The following is a 16082-nucleotide window of genomic DNA, read 5'->3' as shown; positions in this document are numbered from 1 at the left end:
GGAAGAACAGGTGATAGTCAAGGACAGTTAAATACAATCAATCTATGAACCTGCCCAGGGACGACAGGTGGAAATTAGCACTGATGCTACAACCTGGTACAATGCATCTCTCCTGTTAAGGTTCATGTAAAAATTGTGTGCTGTCCCTATCTCATTAAATCAATAAATAAATAAATAAATAAACATTGAAATAGTTTGGGAAAAGGAAGTTTTTTTTCACAGCAGACGACTGACTTTCTTCAATAATAAAACAATGTTGCTTTCTCATCACCAAAAGTTTTGTAGACGGTAGGATAGACATTTCAAAGTTTGACAACCTAACTTGCAGCTTAAAGACAGGTATTACACTTACAATTACACTATGGGTGTTGACTGTTGTTAACACATAACACACATAATCATTTAGATCACCATGTTACCTTGTTTTTGATGCTCTGAGTCCCTCCCCCCTTCAGAGCGCCCTCACAACACAATCAACATGCATTTTGGTAATGAAACTGCTGCATATTGCATGAGGTTTGTCCAGTTGTTGGGTCCAGTTTTGGATCATGCTTTTGTATATTTCTGGGGAATAGTTGTGTGGGAGCATGGGTGACATGGGCCTGTAGGTGGAGCCTTGGACAGAATCTTACCATTAATTGAAAGAGGGTCCCAAAAACCCTGCACAGCAAGATGGATTCTCACGATATTTGTGAGTTCACAAACTCACGAGAATTCATCTTGGAGTGAACCCGCCTGCTGTATGAGAGGGCGGACCAATCACAGAGCAACATTAATATTTATGCCAAGCACCCAAATGAACCAAAACAAATATGGTGATGCTGACAGATGTACTTCAACTGATTTTAGCCTAAGTACAGAATATTTTATGTGTGAAATACTTGCAGAATAGAAGAGCTTTGTGCATCTGTGGACAGAGAAGATGTCTGTACTTTTCTCTCAACTGCATTTAACAGATTTTGGGCTGTTGTGATGCCCAATCAGAATAAAATAATCATCATGACACTCCATGTTTTCAAACAATTTCAGCGAGAGACAAGCCAGATTGATCATGAGCAGAACTCAAGAGTGACACATAATGTATCAGTCTGGTGTGAACTAGGCTAGGGATAACCTCCATGTTTTTGATGAGGGAACAACATTAAGCATGGTGGAAAGCTCCAAAAAGTCTATTTTGCAAGGTTAGCATACTGATTGACTCACCTACAGTGCCTGTAGTCATGTTTTCAGTAGTGATCTATCAGTTTAAGTGTTCAAATTAAGATTTGTATGTACTTTTTAGGCAACAGTGCTGAAGATTTAAGTCTGATAGCTGGTTCTCTAACAAGTGCAAATATCTCCATGATATATCGAGATTGTTATATACTCTACCTCTAGAAAGTAGTAAACAAAAAAGGAACCAAAATAACTGAAAACAATAGCCACCTTTTGCTTTGATCACTGGTTTGTACTTTCGGTATTTCTTGACTCTGAAATTGCACAGCTGTGCAGTGAAAACCATTTCAGAAGTGGCTACTTTGAGGATTGAGGATTTGAATATAAAATATATTTTGAAAATAATGTAGTTAGCTAACAAACATAAACTGTAAAGAAGAAGGTGTGTTATTTCCACAGTGGTCAGCCTTTCTCTTTAGGTAGATATCACGCAGTGTCCACCAGTGTCTGACCAGAAGTGAAGAAGCAGCTTGGATGTGCAGCTTCTTCACTTTTAAACTTTTGTCCTGCTGACAGAAGAGAATTTTTCTTTTGTTTTAGATGGGACCTAGATGACTGAGGGATTATGTAGGCATTGAATAAGGAGGTGTGTTCAAACCTTTGATTTGTAGTGTATACATGGGAACATAAAAAATAAAAGAAAAACGCAGGAAGTCAGTTGAATAAGAAGTCAAAATAAGAGCATACAGAATCTCCAGAAACAACAGAATTAATAAGCAGTAATGTGCTGTTAATGGACTAGTCCAGTGGTTCTCAAACACTGGTTCATGTCCCACTGATGAACTCGTCCTTTAGGTTTGTTCTTGTTTAGATCTTCTATAACTGTGATGTGGTCCTGTTTTAGAGCTGGTTTAGAGCTGGTGATACTCTGAACACTAAATATACACCACCAGTGAAACCTCCTTATTCAATGTTTTTTTTTTTTTTTTTTTATGTTTACCGCTTTCTACATTTTAAATATGCACAGAGGACATATAAATACATGAAGCAAGACATGAAAAAAGTGAAATAACTGGACAAAATATTTTTAAATATTTTATATTAGAATCCTCAAAGTGTCCACCCAAGCAAGTTTTGAGTGATTTTGAGTTTATTTTTGTTTGCTACATTCCATATGTGTGGAAAAATTGGTGAAAAAAGGTGAAAAGTTTGTTAAGTCCAAAAATGTGAGGAAATCTAACCCACATAAATCATAATTAAAATTCTGAATTCATGTTATGAGAAAACATAATTATACCCAACTGGTTTTAATGAGAGAAGTATAGCCATCATTTAAAGAAATATAAAATAGAGTTAATAAAAATAGAAAAAGTCTTATTACCAGTCACTGCGCAGATTAAAGCTGCTGCCATCCTCGTCGTATGAAACTGAACATAAAAGTTTAGTCACATTCTTATTTCACCTGAACAGGAAACCATGTGCCTGTTAACTGACGCTGATACATGCTAACCAGACCAATGAACTTCACACCATAAACCACAAAAACAAAACACAACACAAACTACAGCATCTGCACCCACTGCTGCTGTGCCCATGGGCAAAGCACTTCACCTACTTCGTCATAATATCAAGCACTCTCTCCTCACAGCAGAATGGTTCTGTAGGTAAACAACTCTATTACATTTGACCCATCCTTCACTGTTTCTGGGTCGATCAGTAACAGTGGGACCCATCTCCAGATCTTGAGCTAGTCTTGGTCAGGACTACCTCAGGGATTTGACCTTCTGTGCATGTTTTGGGTTGGTGGAGGAAACTGGAGTCCCTAAGAAACACTGGGAGTTAAATCTGGAACCTTCTTGCTGTGAGGTGAGAGTGCTTGCCACTCAGCCAACATGCACCTGCTTCAGCAGCGATTGCTGTGTTGGAGGGGTTTTGCAGAGTGTAAAAAAAAATCAAGATTGTATATTTACCTTTGAGTAAGGCTGCATGTGAACAATAAAAAAAAAGCTTTGTCATCCATAGAAACACAGTGGCCAGTTATGAATTAATTTGACAGTTTGAAAGTGCATTTAAAAAAAGGATAAATAAAGATCATATATATGTTACAGGCAAAGATGATAATGAGGTATTGCAGCGTATGAATCCAAAAGCTTATTCCACACTTTGCAACAGACATGGAGGAAAACACTGTGACCGCGAAACACGGAACAAATGCACATATCCTGCTTGAGATAATAGGTATACATGTACGAGCACTTATTTTAAAACTGCTGAGGTCAGTAGCCATGCACCAATTGCTTCTGTGTGCAAATCTTTCCTGTTAAAATACAGTCAACAGGAAGTTGTTCCCCATGCTCACCCTGCTGCCATTATCCAAGGCCACACACTCAGCAGGTGAGTGCGCTCCCATATAGGCCACACCACACACAGCATGCCACCCTCAGACACCACAGTATAGTGCACAGGAATAAAGCATGTTCACAGAGACACACAGGAGAAACTATAGACCAATCCTATGTGAAATCTACAGGCATCGCCATCTTGCCTGCTGCCATTACTGCATGTGTGCGGACTGTGACCTGCCAGCGGCCTAGGCAAGGCAAGTTTATTTGTATAGCACAATTCGTACACAAAGTAATTCAAAGTGTTTTACAGAATAAGAAATACATTAATAATCACAATAAAAACAAATCAAAACATAAATTATCATCATAAAATTAAAGATTAAAATTTAAAAAGAGAGAGTGATATTAATTACATAAATTAGAGAGAAGAGGGCGGAATGAAAACCTTTCAGTCATATGCACGGTTAAACAGAACAGTTCCGAGTCTGGATTTAAACAGCGTCACAGAAGAGTCTGTCTCACATGTTCAGGAAGACTGTTCCAGGTTTTAGTTGCATGAATCTGAAACTATGACTCCCCATATTTAGTCGTGACTCTGGGCACCAACAGGAGGCTGGTCCCTGAGCTCCTCAGAGTGCGAGATGGTTCATATGACACTAACATGTCACAGATGTACTTTGGTGCTCGGCCATGGAGAGACTTGTACACAAGCAGAGCCACTTTAAAGTCTATTTTCTGAGCCACAGGAAGCCAGTGCAGAGACCTGTGCACAGGACTTATGTGCTCATAGTTCCTAGTTCGAGTAAGGACCTAAGATGCAGCGTTCTGGATGTACTGCAGCATCTGACAGCTCAGCACAGAGGCCATTGTGCAGACCATTACAGTAGTCTAACCTACTGGAGACAAACGCATGGATAAGTCTCTCCAAGTCTGCTTTAGACAGTAAACCTTTGATTTTTGTTGTTTTTTAGATGGTAAAAGCCTGCATATGTTGTTGATTTGATGTGGCTGTTAAAGTTCAAGTTTGAGTCCATTATTATCCCTAGATTTCTTGCCTGATATAAAAGTTTTAGAGAGACAGACTGGAGGTGACTGCTAACACTGGGGTTGTTCTGATCAGATCACGTGATCGGAAATCGGCGCCGATCACGTGACTGTGTACTTGATCTGGACTCGGACATTATGTTCCGATCAGGTATCGGATAAATAATATACGTATAAAACACACAGCGCACACAGGACACACAGCAGTTTGTTTTTGTTTTTTTTAAACTGAGGTGCAGGATTTGCTCAGGGACGTCCGGTCACCGTGACTGTCCCAGCGCCTGCTGTTCTAGAGGCACACTTACGCTGGGACTTTTGGGCCGTGCCGTGCTTGGGCACTGTTACCTGAGGTTCTATGGCCCGATGACGTCATCGCACCGTGCTGTTTGTTTGCATGTTGCGCAATGGATGTGGCGCTTTTGGCGAGGGTGAGAAAAGTGGCATGAAGCATCTATTGAGTGGTGGGACCGATGTTGCGGTGCCCGCTCCTGTTTGCGGTGTGCTCTCTGCGGTGGATTTGTGGATGTGGGGGCGGCGGGAGAGAGAGGTTGTGGGGCTTCTGTGATCTCGTTTTTATTTGGTAAGATCTTGTATTATTTGGATTTCATAGACGAGCCTAAATGTATCAAGTGTAATGCACATGCTTCCATATAATATCAAATATACAAAGTGTAGATTGTGCAGAGTCGAGTCTCAGGTCTGATCTGATTCTGGTCTGGTTCCTGATTGGCCAGTTCATTAAGTTTACTAAGTTACACATTCCAAAACCAGACTGTGGTAAAAGTAAACTGTGGTCCAGGTGGAATGGCCAGATGCATGCCATTGGAGAGGAGCTCATCACATTGAAGGGTGTGTTGTAGGTAGTGAACTCTTACCACAACGTGGAAATATAAGGACTTTGGTTAACATCTGAGCAACTACCTTGGGACCAACACACTACTACTTCTGCTACTTCCTTAGCAGCAAAGCACCGCGGTAATGGCAGGGCTACTTTATTTCCGCTCTACTTCTGCGTTTCGTGAGATTTGTCAATAAAAAAACCTTTGCATGGCTCCTACATCAGGTATTCTATTCTATCCTCTGTACTACACTCTATCTAGACTACAAAAAAGAACAATTGATGTTCTTTCATCGGTGCCAGCATTTTTTTTTTATGTAAAAAAAAAAGTACATAAATTTAAAAAATGAGAGCACCAACAACTGCATTTGATTGTACTTTCTTAACTGGGACAACACAATCAAATTTGCAGATTTTTGGTAAACAAAGTTTTTAATAATTTTGCTCCACCTCCTTTTATGTGTGAAAAAGAACTTCAAACCAGACAAGAGGTGACTGCTCTGTGCCGCTTAGGAAAAGTACTTTCGACATCTCTCTTTGAGCACCTCAAACATCAAATACAGAGCCTGCTCATTTACAAGATCTTTCAACACTGCAGCATTTTCTACAGCTTTAAAACAGTGGTTGTTGAGTGGTGAAATATGTCACCATGTTTAACCAAATTAAATGTTTTATATTGAGGCTCTTGACTTCGAACTTCAAATGTATAGTGTGTGTACAGTGAGTGTGTTGTGTGTATAGTGAGTGTGTTGTGTGTACAGTGAGTGTGAGTGTGTTGTGTGTGTGTTGTTGTGTACAGTGAGTGTGTTGTGTGTAGTGAGTGTGTTGTGTGTACAGTGAGTGTGTTGTGTGTACAGTGAGTGTGTTGTGTGTACAGTGAGTGTGTTGTGTGTAGTGTGTTTGTGTGTACAGTGAGTGTGTTGTGTGTATAGTGAGTGTGTTGTGTGTACAGTGAGTGTGTTGTGTGTATAGTGAGTGGCACTGGTGTTCTGTACTTTTGTGGGAGTGAAGATGGAAATTAGCCACACTGGTTATAATCTTTACATATTTACATTTTAATGTGATGTAACTTTACAAATAAATAAATCATAAAAAGTCTCAGTCTAAAATCATGGTGTTTTTCCTCACAATAATCATAAGAGGAGATCTATTATAAACTTACTTACTTACTTAATAAGCTTACAAAAGTAGCCTTTCTCATTCAATGTGCAATCAAATATAGCAAAACAAAACCCATCTGTTACACTTTGCCTAAAAGACACCAATGCCTACGAACTTTACCTAGCCTACACTGACAAAAAATGTGACAGCAAATCAGTACCTAGATGGCCACTAGATGGCACATGTGGTTTAACAATAGCGGTGGCTCAAGTTTCACGATAATCCACACATATTTAATATATTTTATCTTTATATATTTTTATGTTCTTTTTGTTGTTGTTGTTGTTTTTAATGAGTAAATAGTCTACCATACATAGCCTTAAAATGCTGGTTTAGTGTATGTATTGACTGTCCATATCTATTCTACTACTAGTAATAAGGAAATAAAGGCATCGAAAAGGAAAAGCGAAAGTATTCTGGGACAGACAGTAGAGATTTTTCGAGGGTACTCGTTGCGTCGTTTGGCGGACAATATTAAACGATAATGAGCACTTTTCCACTCATATGTTTCCTCGCGGTGTTGCCTGTCATCGTGACCACGGGGCACAGTAAGTCTTTATCTATTCTTTTTATTAAGCTTACCGTTTTATTTGAGAAGAGTGGAGAATAGTCGCTAGCCAGCGGCGTTTCATATGTCTGAGAAACTAACTAACCGATACAAAAGAACCTTTAAACATTCTATAGGTCTTAACTTGCTATGAGGTTATGAACTCAGGCTTCTTCAAAGTGGAGTTCGCAGAAAAGTTTTAGGTACTACTGCGCATGCTCAATAACACAACACACATTTCTATAACTTATGACATTGACATCTGTATAAATTATTAGTAGCCTATATGGTGTGATGCCATCTGAAACCCAGCATTATGCCTATGTTAACAATCATGAGTGCTTCTTGAGAAGAGATGCATAATTCGGTTTATACTGTAGAAATATGCAAGGGGGAGCAAAACTCGATGGGGGAGCATATAGGTGACCTCCGTGAAGTTGGTCCAGACTCCTCCAAACGCACACTTACACCATGAGGTTTTGATCAGGCTAATTCTGACCAATCAGATCACTTCACTGCACCATTTCATGCTTAGGTAGGCCTTAGCATCTTGGATTTTTTTTTTTTTTTTTTACATGTACACTTAAAATTTCAGCAACAAAAATTCTGAATAAAAATAATAAAATTGATAATCTGGTGAAACATATTATCTTCCATACAATGGTTTGTGCTGTAAAACAGCTTTATTACAGTGCATCAAATAGCCACATTTATGTGAGAGAAAAATAATAAACCAACATTAAACCAACATGGTCTAAATAAGGTTATAACCAGGATTAAACCTTATATCTACAGAATAGGTGACTATATATATATATATATATATATATATATATATATATATTAGGCTGGGCAAAAATAAAAAAAATGTAATCACAATTAATCGCATGAGTTTGAGCGATTAATCGTGATGTTATATGCAAAACCAATTAATGAATTAAAAAGTAGAGTATAGTGCACTTTTATTGAAAATGTAACTGAAAGAGCCACACATTTGTTGTTCAAAACAGCATTTCTTTCACAGGGGAACCTCAGAGCCTTCAAGGTATTCAGGGAAGCTCAAGAAAAAAAAATATGAATCGACGTTTGTACTACTAATATATTTATTGAATATTTTTTATGCCGTGAGTAATGAACAACACTAGTAATAATTTTTAGATCAGTGTTATAAACTTGGACTGATATTTCTTAGGAAACAAAGCGTTAATATAATGGAATGGAAATGGACCAATCAATTTTTCTTCCAATGGTATCTGGTAAATCAGTTACTCCATGAACTCAAGAAATAAGCTCAGCTCAGAGCGCACGGCTGGTCGGGCCGGAGCCGGAGCCCGCGGCTGAACCCGCGGCCGGTCAGAACAAAGAGAAAAAAGTGTAAAGAAAAGACGTCAAACTTAAAGAACGCTATCAAAATATGAGAAACAGACGTAAATAAATATATAATATAACGGCGTTAAAATAATTGTCGGCGTTAATACTTATATATATATATGTATATTATATATAATATATATATATATATATATATATATATATATGAAACAGAATTTTCCATATCACCTTTTAAGTCTATTTTATAAAGTACAGTACTGTTACTGTAAGTTGTGGTCTGAAAGTACAATTGAAATTTTTTATTTTGTACAAAAATACTAATGGTGTATTTAAAAAAAAAAAAAAAAAATGCTTTTGGTGAATCTACTTCAAGAATATAGAAGAGAATAGAAAGCCTTTATTGTCATTATACAATAGTATAATGAAATTCAGAAATTAAATACATATACTTCATAAATTGTACTGTAGTGTACTGTAGTGTATTTTATACTATATGTTTTAATATAATTTGAAATAGTATATTCTTAACACAGAATGCACTAATTGTAAAAGTATTTAAAATAGACACAACTAGGCTACTCTCGTAGTGCTTTCATAATATTTGATAAATATTCTGTAGTCATGTAGAAATATATTTAACACATGTGAAAGAAAGTTTAAATAGACATACACAGTGTATTTTAAAAACTTCAACTTAAGCAATGGCAAAGTGTTCTACAGTCCTGGAATGACCACAGAGAAGGCACTATTGCTTCTGGTCCTCAGCCTGGTCCTGGGGACAACCAGAAGGTGCTGGTCTGCAGAGTGCAGACCTCTGGATGGGACATGTGGCTGAAGGAGTTCAAATAAATAGGAAGGTGCCATTCCATGAACTGTTAAAAACAATCATTAACATTTTTAAATGGATTCTAAAATGTACGGGGAGCCAATGCAAGGATTTAAGAATAGGAGTGATGTGGTCCCTCCGCTTCTTTCCAGTTAAAAGGAGAGCTGCTGCATTTTGGACCCCCTGCAGGCGGCTGAGCTGGGCCTGGTCAATGCCAGCAGACAAAGAGTTACAGTAGTCAAGCCGCGAGGTCACAAATGCATGAATGGTCTTTTCAAAATGCAGGCGTGGGATGTTTGGTTTAATTTTACTTAAAATCTGTAACTGATAAAAACTTGATTTAAGAACAGAGTTTACTTGCTTTTCAAATTTAAAATTGCAGTCAAAAATTACACCAAGGTTTCTAGAAAATGCTTTTTCATAGGAGCTAAGAGGACCTATGGCACTGTCACAGTTTATCAACAGATCAAGATGATCAAATGAAAATGAATGATCAAAAAGAATTATTTCTGTCTTCTGCTTATTTGTTTAGTTCTGGTTTAGTTCTGGTTTAGTCCTGGTTTAGATCTGGTTTTCTGGTTTAGTCCTGGTTTTAGTTTTCTGGTTTAGTCCTGGTTTAGATCTGGTTTAGTCCTGGTTTAGATCTGGTTTAGTCCTGGTCTAGTCCTGGTTTAGTCCTGGTTTAATCCTGCTTTAGTCCTGCTTTTTCCTGATTTAATCCTGGTTTAGATCTGGTTTAGTTCTGGTTTAGTCCTGGTCTAGTCTTGGTTAAGTCCTGGTTCAGCCCTGGTTTAGTCCTGCTTTTTCCTGATTTAGTCCTGGTTTAGTTCTGGTTTAGATCTTGGTTTAGTCTTGGTTTAGTCTTGGTTTAGATCTGGTTTGGTCCTGGATTAGTCCTGGTTTAGTCCTGCTTTAGATCTTGGTTTAGTCTTGGTTTAGTCTTGGTTTAGTTCTGGTTTTATTCTGGTTTAGTCCTGGTTTAGTCCTAGTTTTAGTCCTGGTTAGTCCTGGTTTAGTCCTGCTTTTAGTCCTGCTTTAAGTCCTGGTTTAGTTTTGGTTTAGATCTGGTTTAGTCTTGGTTTTCTGGTTTTAGATCTGGTTTAGTCCTGGTTTAGTCCTGGTTTAGTCCTGGTTCTAGTCCTGGTTTAATCCTGATTTAGTCCTTCTTTTTAGTCCTGATTTAGTCCTGGTTTAGATCTTTTTGGTTTCTTGGTTTTATCTGGTTTAGATCTGGTTTAGTCCTGGTTTAGTTCTGGTTTAGATCTGGTTTAATCTTGGTTTAGATCTGGTTTAGTCCTGATTTAGTCCTGGTTTAGATCTGGCTTAGTCTTGGTTTAGATCTGGTTTAGTCCTGGTTTAGATCTGGTTTAGGCCTGGTTTAGTCCTGGTTTAGATCTGGTTTAGTCTTGGTTTAGTCCTGGTTTAGATCTGGTTTAGTCCTGGTTTAGTTCTGATTTAGATCTGGTTTAGTCTTGGTTTAGATCTGGTTTAGTCCTGCTTTTTCCTGATTTAGTCCTGGTTTAGTTCTGGTTTAGATCTGGTTTAGTCTTGGTTTAGATCTGGTTTAGTCTTGGTTTAGTCCTGGTTTAGTTTCTGATTTAGATCTGGTTTAGTTTTCTGGTTTAGATCTGGTTTAGTTTTGGTTTAGACCTGGTTTAGTCCTGATTTAGTCCTGGTTTAGATCTGGTTTAGTCTTGGTTTAGACCTGGTTTAGTCCTGATTTAGTCCTGGTTTAGATCTGGTTTAGTCTTGGTTTAGTCCTGGTTTAGATCTGGTTTAGATCTGGTTTAGGTTTAGTCCTGGTTTAGTCCTGGTTTAGTTTAGTCTTGGTTTTCCTGGTTTAGTCTCTGGTTTAGTCAGTCTGGTTTAGTCTTGGTTTAGTCCTGGTTTAGATCTGGTTTAGTCTTGGTTTAGTCCTGGTTTATCTGGTTTATCTGGTTTAGTCTTGGTTTAGTCCTGGTTTAGATCTGGTTTAGTCTTGGTTTAGTCCTGGTTTAGATCTGGTTTAGTCTTGGTTTAGTCCTGGTTTATCTGGTTTATCTTGGTTTAGTCTGGTTTAGTCCTGGTTTAGTCTGGTTTAGATCTGGTTTAGTCTGGTTTAGACCTGGTTTAGTCCTGGTTTAGTTTAGTCTTGGTTTAGTCCTGGTTTAGATCTGGTTTAGTCTGGTTTTTGGTTTAGTTTAGATCTGGTTTAGTCTTGGTTTAGTCCTGGTTTAGATCTGGTTTAGTCTTGGTTTAGTCCTGGTTTAGATCTGGTTTATCTGGTTTAGTCTTGGTTTAGTCCTGGTTTAGATCTGGTTTGGTTTAGTCTTGGTTTAGTCCTGGTTTAGATCTGGTTTAGATCTGGTTTAGTAGTCCTGGTTTAGTCCTGGTTTAGTCTGGTTTAGTCTGGTTTATTGGTTTAGTCCTGGTTTAGTCTTGGTTTAGTCCCTGGTTTAGTCTTGGTTTAGTCCTGGTTTAGATCTGGTTTAGTCTTGGTTTAGTCCTGGTTTAGACTGCCAATTTAAAATGAGGGCCATATTTAACAGGTTTTTCCTCCTTCCACAGCTTTCGAACTGGAGTGTAAAGATGTTGAGGCTGAACTCAACAGTAATGCCACCTTGCACTGCCACGTGGAGCCGGAGGGACCAATCACGAAAGAGGATTATGTAGAGTGGTGTCGTGTAGTAAAAGAAGGGGACAATAAAACTGTGCATGTTTATAGAAATGGGAACGACTATCCAGATGAACAAGACGCAGATTTCCGAGGCCGGACAAAAATGCTAAATGATAGTTTGAAAAATGGAAACATTTTAGTTCAAATCTACAATGTAATGCTAAATGATAGTGGGACGTATAAATGTTCAGTGCAAATCAAGGGTACCTGGAAAGAAAGTTCTGTCAGACTTACTGGTAAGTCAGACCATAAGTTTTTCATTTTCAGTTTTCATAGTATTTTCGTTTTCTCTATTTTCAGTGTTTTCATTTTCATAGTATTTTCACAGTAGTTTTCATAGTATTTTAGTATTTTCAGTGTTTTCAGTATTTTAGTTTTCATTTTCATAGTTTTATTTTCATAGTATTTTCATAGTATTTTCATTTTCATAGTATTTTCATTTTCATAGTCATTTTCATTTTCATAGTATTTTCATAGTATTTTCATTTTCAGTATTTTCACAGTATTTTCATAGTATTTTCAGTATTTTTAGTATTTTCATAGTATTTTCATTTTCAGTATTTTCACAGTGTTTTCATAGTATTTTCACAGTGTTTTCATAGTATTTTCATAGTATTTTCAGTATTTTCATAGTATTTTCACAGTATTTTCATAGTATTTTCACAGTATTTTCATAGTATTTTCACAGTTATTTTCACAGTATTTTCATAGTATTTTCACAGTATTTTCATAGTATTTTCACAGTATTTTCACAGTATTTTCATTTTCAGTATTTTCATAGTAGTATTTTCATAGTATTTTCATAGTATTTTCATAGTATTTTCACAGTACTTTCACTGTGTTTTCATAGTATTTTCATAGTATTTTCACAGTGTTTTCATAGTATTTTCACAGTATTTTCATAGTATTTTCATAGTATTTTCACAGTGTTTTCATAGTATTTTCATAGTATTTTTCACTGTGTTTTCATAGTATTTTCATAGTATTTTCACAGTGTTTTCATAGTATTTTCACAGTATTTTCATAAAATTTTCATAGTATTTTCACAGTGTTTTCATAGTATTTTCATAGTATTTTTCACTGTGTTTTCATAATATTCACATAGTATTTTCACTTTGTTTTCATAGTATTTTCAGTGTTTTCATAGTATTTTCATAGTATTTTTCACTGTGTTTTCATAGTATTTTCATAGTATTTTCACAGTGTTTTCATAGTATTTTCACAGTATTTTCATAGTATTTTCATAGTATTTTTCACTGTGTTTTCATAATATTCACATAGTATTTTCACTTTGTTTTCATAGTATTTTCACAGTGTTTTCATAGTATTTTCACAGTGTTTTCATAGTATTTTCACAGTATTTTCATAGTATTTTCACAGTGTTTTCAATGTTTTCTGTTCTGGGGCTTTGTTAGCATTCAGAGACTAATGATTTGTGCTCATTCCACAGTGAAGTCTAAGCGTTCACCACAGGAACAAGGTAAAAATCCCACTGCACACACACACACGCACCCACGCGCACACACATACACACGCACACCCACAGATGAGAGATGCGCCACTATAGAAATTTTGAGAAGGGAAATGAGTTTCATTTACATACAGTTGACATTTTGTATTTAAATTAAAAACGTATCCGGACTACCGAACATTGCAAAAATGAAGTAGTAATCAAGCCCAGACATGTTAGTGACCGATTTCAAAAAGTAAAACTTAGAGCTGTAATTTTGAACAGAAGTCTTGAAAAAAAAAACCAAAAAAATACGACTCGGTAGCGCCACCTCAAACTCAAACCACTGGGAAAATCAGGTGCCACAGTGGGGACATCAGTTGCAAAAACTGCTGATGTGCCCATAGGCAAGGCACTTCACCCACATTGCCCAGTGTGAATGTGGTGTGTGCATGAGAGTTGGTGGTGGTCAGAGGGGCTGATGGCGTAGATTGGCAGCCTTGCTTTCGTCAGCCTGCCCCAGGGCAGTTGTGGCTACAAAAGTATCTTACCACCACTGGGTGTGGAGTGAATGAATAATGCTCTGTAACGTGTCTTTGAGTGTCCAGAAAAGTGCTATATAAAACTGATGCATCATTATTGTTATTATTATTTGACCTGGGAAAAAAACAACGTAAAAATCTGAAATCTGACTATGAACATGAAAAAAATAAATAAATACATTTATATATATTGACAATGATATTTTCTAGTCAAAATGCTAAAATTTACTGTTGGCCTTATCAAAAAAGTAAACTATTAATTTAGAAAAATAATGATTACGTTATTATAAGATGAACAACAACGCTGTTTGGTCTGTTCTAGATGTTTTTAACATTCATAATATACACTCCAATAGGCCTATGTTTAATAATCATGAGTCATAAGATAAAATGTTCTTTAGTTGTGAAACTTAAACACAAAATAGTGTAATTTGTATTATTTATTATTATTATTATTATTATTATTATTATTATTATTATTAACACTCTTCCCTCACAGCAGGAAGGTTCTGGGTTCAATTGGCCAGTCACCTGGAGCTTTGGGTGTGGAGTTTTGTGTGGATGTTCAGATCTACTACCTGCCTAAACTTCCTCTCCCACTTCATAACATGGATAGTTTTATGAAATACAGAAAGCACCAGTTCAATGATTAGATAATATAATGTGAATTACATTATTATATTGAAAACTGACATTTATCAACTATAAATACTGGGACGTAATAATCATGTGGGCTAATCTTCTTTTTTCAGGTGTAACAACATCTACCCCAACCACCTCACCACCAAAAAGTATTTCTTTTAAACTTGCAGTAAAGTTCTACTACATTTTCAAACAGATTTAAGAATTTTTTAATTATAATTCCTAATTTTTGCCACATTGCAGCTGTTCTGATCAGACAGATTCAGTCTTGGTGGACCTGGTTTAGTTCTGATATATCCTTGGTTCAGTACTGATTTAGTCCCAGTTCAGACCTGGTTTAGTCCTAGTTTAACTCTTTGTACCCTGTAGTAAATGAGTGAAGTAGATAAAATCTGTAGTGAATTTCATTTTTGTCTTCATTTTCCTCTAGATGTCCTTTCAGATGGTGAGATTGCTGGGATTGCTGTTGCTGTTGCTGTTGTTGTTGTTGCTGCTGCACTGGTGTTTCTAATCCGTTACATTAAGCGACGTAATCAAGGTGAGAGAGTACTGGAACATAAAAACTGTAATTTGCAAAAACCTTTATTTTTAATGACAAAAATCTAACCAGAGTCTTATCTCCTAACACCAGCCAATCAGGAGCAAAGCATGACTATGCAAGAACTCAGTCAACGAGACAATCAGGGGCAAGAGTCGGCCAATGAAGAGCGAGAACCACTCAATCAGGGGCAAGAGTCGGCCAATGAAGAGCGAGAACCACTCAATCAGGGGCAAGAGTCGGCCAATGAAGAGCGAGAACCACTCAATCAGGGGCAAGAGTCGGCCAATGAAGAGCGAGAACCACTCAATCAGGGGCAAGAGTCGGCCAATGAAGAGCGAGAACCACTCAATCAGGGGCAAGAGCCGGCCAATGAAGAGCGAGAACCACTCAATCAGGGGCAAGAGTCGGCCAATGAAGAGCGAGAACCACTCAATCAGGGGCAAGAGCCGGCCAATGAAGAGCGAGAACCACTCAATCAGGGGCAAGAGCCGGCCAATCAGCAGCAAGAAGAACTGAACGCTGAGCAAGAACCAGCCAATCAGGGAACAAAAGGCCAATAAGGAGTGAGAATAAGGAAGAAAAGCCCATCACTTGTACAATAGATTAAATTAGGTCCTGACTTGAGCACAGTTTAGTCCTGATTTAGACTTGAGTTGGTCCTGCCTTAGTTTAGTCCAAGTCAGGCTTAGTCCAGGTTTAGTTCTGGTTTAGTCCCAATTTAGATGTGGTGTGTGAAGTTCCATCAACATAGTTTAACTTGATTAAACCTTAAACTCTTTCAAATTGTCCAGTATTGTAATCAGTGGTCTTTAGGTACTGCTTTTATGCAGAGAGCTGCTGTGAGTTTGTACTGTGATCATAAAAGCACTGATAGACATTTACTGTTGCTTTAGTCCTGGTTTAGTCCTGCTTCAATAGTTTAGTTCTGGTTTAGTCCTGGTTTAGTCTGGTTCTGGTTTAGTTCTCTCATTAAAAACTTGAGGTGCTAGTTTGAACTGAGCCA

At 37.3% G+C, this 16082-nt stretch overlaps 1 protein-coding gene across 1 annotated transcript; it reads left to right on the top strand.

The window, feature by feature from the left end:
- Positions 1 to 6949: 6949 nt before the first annotated feature.
- LOC129412574 (putative uncharacterized protein DDB_G0287113) lies at positions 6950 to 15639 on the top strand. The gene is made up of 6 exons (XM_055166547.1): positions 6950 to 7091; positions 11796 to 12140; positions 13355 to 13384; positions 14649 to 14687; positions 14969 to 15076; positions 15170 to 15639. The coding sequence occupies exons 1-6, from the start codon at positions 7028 to 7030 to the stop codon at positions 15637 to 15639; spliced, it is 1056 nt and encodes a 351-aa protein (XP_055022522.1). The 5' UTR covers positions 6950 to 7027.
- Positions 15640 to 16082: the final 443 nt, after the last annotated feature.

The sequence above is a fragment of the Boleophthalmus pectinirostris genome, unplaced genomic scaffold, assembly GCF_026225935.1.
Source record: "Boleophthalmus pectinirostris isolate CB_2022bp ecotype Guang Dong unplaced genomic scaffold, ASM2622593v1 HiC_scaffold_876, whole genome shotgun sequence".
Lineage (NCBI taxonomy): Eukaryota > Metazoa > Chordata > Actinopteri > Gobiiformes > Gobiidae > Boleophthalmus > Boleophthalmus pectinirostris.
The sequence above is the reverse complement of the archived record's forward strand: the minus strand, read 5'-3'. Positions and strand labels throughout refer to the sequence as shown.

Bases quoted from the DNA above. Each gene is read 5' to 3' on its own strand.
- LOC129412574 (XM_055166547.1), top strand. From the start codon at position 7,028: ATGAGCACTTTTCCACTCATATGTTTCCTCGCGGTGTTGCCTGTCATC. The intron at 12,141-13,354 runs GTAAGTCAGACC...CTCATTCCACAG, and splicing joins AAGTTCTGTCAGACTTACTG to TGAAGTCTAAGCGTTCACCA. The intron at 15,077-15,169 runs GTGAGAGAGTAC...TCCTAACACCAG, and splicing joins CATTAAGCGACGTAATCAAG to CCAATCAGGAGCAAAGCATG.